Source organism: Pteronotus mesoamericanus, unplaced genomic scaffold, assembly GCF_021234165.1.
Source record: "Pteronotus mesoamericanus isolate MK-2021 breed Mesoamerican mustached bat unplaced genomic scaffold, CSHL_Meso_final scaffold_507, whole genome shotgun sequence".
Taxonomy (NCBI): Eukaryota; Metazoa; Chordata; class Mammalia; order Chiroptera; family Mormoopidae; genus Pteronotus; species Pteronotus mesoamericanus.
The window spans coordinates 11,107,103-11,115,733 of record NW_026555319.1 but is presented as its reverse complement, the minus strand read 5'-3'; the positions used below and the strand labels follow the sequence as shown (position 1 = coordinate 11,115,733).

General features: G+C 44.2%; 1 protein-coding gene across 1 annotated transcript; it reads right to left on the bottom strand.

Annotated features, from left to right (window-relative positions):
• Nucleotides 1-3,622: 3,622 nt before the first annotated feature.
• On the bottom strand, nt 3,623-6,690 carry CUNH12orf76 (chromosome unknown C12orf76 homolog). The gene is made up of 2 exons (XM_054594400.1): nt 6,563-6,690; nt 3,623-5,067 (listed from the first exon to the last, which is right to left on the bottom strand). The coding sequence occupies exons 1-2, from the start codon at nt 6,657-6,659 to the stop codon at nt 4,982-4,984; spliced, it is 183 nt and encodes a 60-aa protein (XP_054450375.1). The 5' UTR covers nt 6,660-6,690; the 3' UTR covers nt 3,623-4,981.
• Between the last annotated feature and the right edge of the window lie 1,941 nt (nt 6,691-8,631).

Sequence of the window (8,631 nt, the reverse complement as noted above, 5' to 3'; positions counted from 1 at the left end):
GAACAGCTAGGAGAACCTGAGCCTAAAATGGGCAGGCTGGCCAAAGCACCTGACAGCACAGAACCAAACCCAGAGTGTGTGTTCCACGCCCTCTCTGGTGCGGAACTTCCATGCGGAGAGGTCCAGGAAGGCCCTCCAAGTACATGCCCTCGGCTCAGTTGAGAAGGGTGGAAATCAGAAAGGGAGCTACAAATGGAACCCAATGGCTCTGCATACAAAAGGGAAAGTAATGATTCCACACTGCTTTTTAGAGTTCAACATCTTTCTGGATAAATATATTTTTTAACAGAATCTTTTTATTATTTTTAAAAGATATAAAAACTATACCCATCAGTAGCAATACAAGGTTATACATTTTAACCAGATTTTCTCAGGCCTTTTTTGGATACCTTTAGTAATTAACCATTTTGTCTAGCCCTTCTGTAAATAACCATCACAGGACTTACAGAACCATGGAGAATACAGCGGAGGGCACCCTTACTCCAGCCAACTCTGTGTATTCATTCCCCCAGGCTGCACTGAAATACCCTGGTAAACAATATCCTCCTCTGTTTTACATCAGTTTCCTATCTGTTGGGCTTCTTTTGGGACGGCAAGAGAAACAAAGCTACTGTTCCAGTTAACGTCTGTATTATACAGTTAGCATTGCCAGTCAAACGTTCCTAGCCACAAAGAAATGTGTTTTTAAAAAAAGATTTTATTTATTTATTTTTAGAGAGAAGGGAAGGGAGGGGAAAAAGAGCGAGAGAAACATCGATCAGTTGCCTATCGTAGGTGCCCCGATCTGGGACCGAACCCGTAACCTAGGCATGTGCCCTGACCAGGAATCGAACCAGCGACCTTTCACTTTGCGAATGATGCCCAACCAACTGAGCCACACAGGTCAGGGCAAGAAATGTGCTTTTGATTCCATATAATCATCTGTCTCCTTTGTCATGGTCTAATCCAAATTCCTTCTCTGCACACCAGGCCAGTATATGCAGCATCACATTTGTTTCAAATACATACCTTGGCATTTTGTTTACTTAGTATTTACCTTGAGTGAGGGCACTTGGGAATGGCTGCAATTAGGTCACACTGTTTACTCACTAAGGTGAACCATAGGTACTCTCTTATGTTTGCATTCCATTGTTCTGCTTCCTGATGACTCTGACTTTGTCCCAGGAAGTCAATTTAAAAGGTACTGAGCTTTTTGTCGGCCTGTCTGCAGCGTTTTTCATTTATGTGTTCACACTCTTAAATGCAAATAAAGAACTGCTTCCTTAGAGGATGCTCATACAATATCCTAGACAGCCTTTGAGTCTTTTTTCTTTTCATGCCGTTTTTCTATTCACAGACTGAACCCACACTTCCCGTTGTGTGTTGCTGGAACATTAGAATGTCCTCTCAATGCTCAGTTGTATATTGCAAGGTGACAGGCTCCTCTCAGCCTTCCTGCCCATTCATACAGTCCACATGTCCAATGCTCCTTGTTTCAAATGCAAACTAAAAGCAAGCCAGTGTCCAGGATGCTTTGAGACCTCTGAGGCCCTCCTCTTGGAGATGGGCTGGCTCTTGTGGAGTACCATCAACTCTCATGTGACTGCATATACTCCCTCCTTTGAAGCCAGAGTGCTTTTTGAGGCTGTTCTTAGATGTTCAGGTAATAATTAGGACTCCCAGACTTATCCAACACCAAATACGCTGGTATTAAAGCAAACAAGGCAGTGACTAGTAAAAAATGTTTGGTTTCAGAAATGAGGCCTTGGTATTTCTGGGAAAATGAAGGTGCTGGTTTGCTTTTGGGGGAAAGTAAACAGCAATACTTTAAGCCAGTGGGGCACTATGAAGAAAATTATTTTACTCTGGTTGGGATGTAATACCTAAGAATTATTTCACTTAAAAACTTACCAGTTTCCTGCTGAACACAGGACATCGAAGACAAGTTGGACTATGGCAACTTCAAATGGCTGCACAGTAAATGATGGAGTTCAAAATCCAAACTAGGCCCATGTCGTGTGATTGAATACTGAGATCCAGCTGGAAAAAAATATATTTCATAAGACTCCAGAGCTCCTAAATCTCAAGTAGCACTTGCAGACTTGGTTATCTCAACTTTAAAGAAAGTTAAGATTAGTATTTGCTAACATAACTCATTTTTATGATTGGTGTAAATTAATCATGTGTTCATTTGGGTACTTGGTATGTATGCTGAGTACAATTCAGTTTATGAGCTCTAGGGTTTGGCTACTGCCCTCCCCCATACTCTCAAAGACAGGAAAATAATTTTATCTGAATGTACTAGTTGGTCAGTACCTTCAAATACATAGAGGTTTTCAGTATATGAAGTCTGTCCAGAAGGTATCCAGCCATGTAATATGAAAAATGAAGACATTTATTGAAGATACAAGAAACACTGTACATAGGACAGTGATGCCTCAGCCCTTCAAAGTAGGCACCTCGGAATCTCAGAGTTCTCCCAGTCGCCATCAGCTGCCCCATTGTATTTTCCTGAATCTCATCGATGGTCTGAAATCTCCCCCCTTTCAATGGTGACTTTAGTTTCGGGAAACGCCGTAAGTCGCAGGGTGCCAAATCTGGGCTGCAGAGGGGCTGAGACACCTGGGTGATTTGATGCTTTACCAAAAACTCTGCACAAGACGTGATATATGAGCAGGCGCATTGTCATGTTGAAGTTGCCCATCACCATAGCTGTGGTCTCCTGGAATGGTTTCTGCGGAGGAATGTTCAAGCTTAACATAAAATTTTATGCAGATTCATTGGTCTACTCGTTCAGTCATTTTGAGGTCGATGGCCACACGACATATGCTCATTCAAGAGCACCTATCGCCCCCACTGACTTGTAGAGTGAAGTTGTCATTGTTCACACATACACATTCCAGTCCACTCTCCTTGGCTGCCAGGTTATACAGATGTCACACAAACCATTCTCATTATACCAAGAATGGTTGGACTTTTTCCAGACCTCATAATTCTCTCTCTTCCCCCGTCACAGAACTAATGTTTTTACCTTCACTTGTCTCTTTGTAATAAGCCTCTTTCTACAGAGACGATTTTGTCTTTAGCTTGAAATCTCATACTGAACAGATGGTAACATTTGAATGAGAATGTAGGCTGCGTTTTGGATTTGTACAGAGAATAACTATTGCAAGCTTTTTTCAGAAAATGAACACGCTCCTACTACCTGGCTAGTGATTACTGAACAAACAGCAGGTCAGGAGGTTTATGGGCCTGGCAAGTTTTTACTGTTTCCTCTTAAAATCCTAAAAATGGCAATAAACTTTGGCAGCATATCAAAATGCGGCATTCCAGATGAGGTGGGACTTAACCCTGTCAATGCCAGTCTCTCAGAATCCCACCCATTCCGCCTTCCAGTCAGCAACCACAGACTTCTATGCGGCAGGCTAACTGTAGTAATCCCACCTTCACTTGTGTGAGTTTTCAAATCATTTCATCTTCACCATAATTAAGAATGTGTGTGTCACCATTTCACACATGAGAATCTGAGGCTCTGGAGAAGTTAAAGCCTGTTTGTAACTGGAGCTAGGACAAGAATCCAAGTCTCCTGAACCCTGGCGCAGCCTGAGGGGTTAATCCGGGCTCAGTTTTCTGAAATAGTACCTTGCCTTGGGGAAACAGTGTTATTTCACATATGAATTTAAAATTCCACCTCACAGTGCTTCCTTAAGAGATTAAATTAGCTTCAAACACACACTTGCATTTTAAATACTTGGAACATAATTAGGAGTAAAACAGAATTTAGGATTTTACTTTAATTGACATTTGCTGAAAAGCACAGAATAGTTCACATTTGAATGGCTCAATGTTAGGGTTACAAACAAAATCCTTAAGTCAAAGAGTTACAAGATTACATATCAATTATTTCACATTAAGTGCGGGTTGTTAAAAAAAAAATCAGTGCAGTGCTTGAATGGAGCACAAGATAAGCATTTTGATTTAATAACAAAATTAAACCTAGCACCTTTAAAATAAAATAAATACTGATAACCACTTTTTAAGTATGAAAGTATCATTTCAATAGGGGGGAAAAATCCAGTTCACCAACAGTGCAAACAAATAGCAGCATTTTCAAAGTTGAAATTAAGTTTGTGTAAACACATACCCACCCGCCACTCTGCCTGGTACAGCGAACAGGCACTTCTGTCGGATGAGACCTCCCCACCCAGGGCCGCAAGAAAGAGTTCCTGCTGAGTCTCTTTTGATTCCAAATCTGAAAAGCTGCCATAAGTTTTAGGCCAAGGGCTGGAAAGATTTAAGCGCAGTACAAGAGAGATCGTATGTTTGGGCAGAAAGTCCTTTCTCAGATGGGCCAACTTGAAACATTTCCAGTCCAACCCCAGAGCCTTCCAGCCCAAGGGCACACGGGATCACAGGCCTACCTGATATGGCCCTGACTTCAGTGGGGGCATCCGAGTGCAGAGCTCAATGCTACATGAAAAGCGATGGCTGAAGTTCCCCCAGTTGACACTGACTGCTTTGCAACCAGAGTACTTGAGGCCAACTCGGTATAATTAAAAACATTTGTGATTCTTAACCCATTGTCACCAAACGGTTCTGAAGTAGGGAACGTCTGTCTACATGTTATGCCTTCCTCTTGATATTTTCAAATATTATTGATTAGTCCTTTCCAATGTGGTTTTTATGGCACAAGTTTGCCGTGTTTTCTTTCTCGTGAGCACTCCATCTTTACACTGAGCTTTAGGTCTTACTTTTAACAATTATAGCCACATGTAAAAAGAAACACTGAGAAGCAGACTCAGCAGCCAATTATTTGCATTACAGTGTTAGGGAAAAATAACTGCTACATGTTTTTTTCCTAAATCATTTAGCATTTACCAACTGTCCAGACCAAAGGTCATTTCCAAGCAGGGAAGTTCAACTTCCAACTTCCCCAGTGACCCGTGTGCAACACAACTGATTCTGTTCCCAAATGCTTGTGGAAGAACTTGCTGCTCAGCCATCATCGACGCCGAATGGGCTTGTAGACACAAAATGCCATAAGGATCATGGTCACCAGCAGGATGCTGAAAATGGTTCCCATCAACACTGCAAAAGGAACACAGAGTATCTCCTAATGGCGGCGCCAGGTTCTGTAAGTCATTCATCGGTGATGACGTACAAATGCCACGCGGTGCCAGGTGCGGGGGGAAACAGCCACGAACAGACCTTTTCTCTGGACATCTCCATGTATTTGGGGTGGAAAACATAAACAAGTAAGAGCATTTCACATAGCCTAAAGGGCCACTATGAAGAAAACTGTAATGTGACAGTGACGGGGGAGGTGTGGCTACAGTAGGTATGATGGTGGAGGAAGCATTTGAGGTTGTCATCTCTCACAAACAAATACTTTGCAGATGCCCACTGGTATGCAGATCACCCTCTGAATAGTATTATTCTACACCAGTGGTTCTCAGCCAGCAGGATTTTAACTGCAGTGGACATTTGGTAATGTCTAGAGATAATTCTGACTATCTGGCCTGGGAGTGGGGTGTGCTGCTGGCATCTTGTGGGTAAAGGCTGGGGATGCTGCTAAACATCTTGGGATGTGCAGGGAAGTGTCTCTCCACTCTCCCCATCCCAACAATGAATGATCTGGTCCAACATGTCAGTAGCGTCCAGATTGGCAAACCCTGTTCTAAAGGACAATGTGCGGAAACCACTTAGCAGAGTGGTGGGTACACAGTTAAGTGATCAATACACGGCAGACAATAGATTCCGGTGGAATCAAGATAACCCAAAAATGATTTTATGTGGCAACTTTATAGATATGCAAATATTCCACTGAGACACAGTGGAAAGGAAAGACTTCGCCAAACAAGAGGCAGAGTGATTTTGAAGTTTGCCAAGCTTTAAGCTCCAGGGTCCCTTCAGTAGCCACGTACACCTGTATGTGTGTGTATGTATATGTATATGTATGTGTGTGTGTGTATGCATGTATGTATGTATTTAAGAGATACTCCCAAATAACATCTTGGTTCTAGTACTGGCCGCCACCACTTTCTCGCTGTGTAATCTTGGGCAAATAACCTCGCTGAGTTTCATTTTTACCTGTAAGAGACAGCTGAAAACCATCCCTTTCTTACTTACTGTGAGGCTTAAATGAAATCACGTACATAAAGTGCTTAGCAGAGCCCACGGTATACAGGAAATGGGCAACAAATGTCAATTACCGGTATTACTATGACTATTACCCCCATTAGGAAAGAAGAGAGGGCTGAGGTATATACTACAGTATTATAAGCCTTGTGGTCTCGCCTAGACCCACACAGCCAGAGAGAAGGGGACCCAGATTGAGACCCAGTCTCGGGACTCGCAGGTCACTCTTGCAACCAGCGCATACAGAGAGCCTAGCGTGCACTAGGGCTTGCACGGAGCGGTGAAGCTCGGGCCTTCTTCCCCAAGCCTTCGGAGGGGAGGTCGCACTGCATCTCCAGCCCCGACAAAAGCCCTGCCGTCCGCCCCGCACGCGCCCGGCTCCCGCTGCCCCAAGAGGCGGAAGCGCTGGCCCGATCCGGCCGCCTGTCAGCTCGTGGTAGCTCACCCAGGTTCTGCCCACGCAGCACCGCGTACGGCCGACTCTGCTCCGACGGCTCCACTGGGCTGGGGCCCTCCGCCTGCCCCATTAAGAGGCTGCCCATGCCGAAGCACAGCCACCACCGCAACACACACAACATCTTCCCGGGATACTGGCGGCGAGAGCCCACTTCCGCCGGAAGCCCCTTCCACACCTCCCTTCGCCCCCACGTACCGCCTTCCGTCACTGCTTCCGCTGGTCAAGCGAGCGCCGTTGCCAGGGTCACTGTAGTACCGCCCCCGTCACGATTCGTCCAGCGTCCGCGTTTCCGTCCCGCCCCGCTTCGCACGGGATCACTGTTCCGTCTTGGATAGTGTCCACGTCTATCACCGTTCCGCTACGCCCTATGTTCCCCCTGCGTTTGGCCTCTAGGCCTCTTTCCTTAGAGGTCTCTTAGGTACATTTTGGACCTATCGAAAATTTTTTACGAATCCGTGCATTTTGATATTACATCTCCATAAGCCTCTGAAATAGACACTGTATTCCCATTTTACAAATGCCACCTTCGCTGGGGCCCTTATCTGGACATCTTTTTCTAAAATTGCAACCCTCCCCCTCTCTCAGTATACACTCCCTTCTCTCGTTCCCTCTTTCATTCCCCTCTTAATTCATCACCATTTACCTTAAACATTTTGTTCTTGCTCCCTGCTCTGTCCCAGAGCCTAGAAGAGTAGCGTATTATGTTCAATAAGTGCTGAATAAACAAGGAAATTGAACTTAGCTAGCTAAGTGATTGGCCCAAATACTAGAATTTAACCAGGTAATATTTCTGAATGCCTAGGTTTACCATCTCACATATTGCTTCACCTCCTTGTTAAGGCTTAATTTGTAGTTATGTTGATACCTACCTCACAATAAATGTATGATGCAAAATAGAGAGAGAGAGAGAAAGAGAGAGAGAGAGAGAGAGATGGAAAAGCACTCTGTCAACACTAGATGATGACACCCAAACTCAGAAGATCCCAAAGAGCAGAGTCTTAATTTATGCAAAAAATATTGAGTGCCTATCACTCCACTGCTCTCATATAACTTCCAGTCTAGTTAGGAAGACTAGACTGTGTACAAGACTAGACTTGTACAATGACTTTGTTCTTGTGAAAGTTCATTCTGTATTACAGTCATGTAAATACATAAGGCATACTAACATTATCAGATTTTACATTGCATCTCAATGTCGATCCCTGGAAACTGGTGTCCTATTTGGTTCCAATTCACAGTAGCAGCAGAGACTGACCTGCTCTTATTAGCACGCTGAAGCCCCTGGATGATGGGGTGAGGACAGAAGGAGTATGCAGTTTACCCAAGTACAAATGAAACATCTCTCTAGAGGAGGATCAGAACAGGAAAATAACGTACATAACTCACCCCTAAGAATGTATTTTGCTCTTTCAGGATTCTTAAATCGGAATAAGGATGCAGTGCTCATTTGAAGAAGGATTTCAGCTATAAATGGGGACAAGCACCAGGGTTTTAAGGGGATATTAATGTTTGGGATGCTTTTGCCCTCAGTAAAGGTTTCAGTGGGGTTTTTTTTGAGGGAGCTGGGGCGGGGGGTGAGGTTATGGCTACCACTGAATGCCAGGGTATGGGGTTTGGCTTTAGAAGCAAGAGAAGGGCATATCAGATAGGAATCTTTGAAAGAGCATTCTAGCTGCAGTGAATATAGGATAGAGGCAAGACTAGGGGCAAGGAGACCCATGTAGGACACCACTGCTGTCCTTGTATGGGCGATAAAGGGTGGCGGTGACAGTGGGGATGGGGAGAAGAGGATGAATGGAAGAGCTTTGGGGGGATTTGTGTTGACAAGCTTAAGCTTAGTGACCTGTTGTACTGGGCAGAGAGGGCTGTTATGACGGTTATGATGTAAGTAAGAGATGCTGGTGGCATGTGGCACGGGAATTGTGGAAGAGAAGTAAAATAGCCAGTGGCCAACCAGAAGTCTCAGAATAGTCTTTGAATTTCACTAAAGAGGGAAAAAAAATCTCAAGCAAGGAGGACACAGCCTGTAGCTAGGAGAAAACATTGGGACCTCACAT

Excerpts from the sequence above, each read along its gene's own strand:
- CUNH12orf76 (XM_054594400.1), bottom strand. The coding sequence starts at position 6,659 with ATGGGCAGCCTCTTAATGGGGCAGGCGGAGGGCCCCAGCCCAGTGGAG. Across the intron at positions 5,068-6,562 it reads GCTGCGTGGGCAGAACCTGG|TGTTGATGGGAACCATTTTC; the intron begins GTGAGCTACCAC and ends TTCCTTTTGCAG.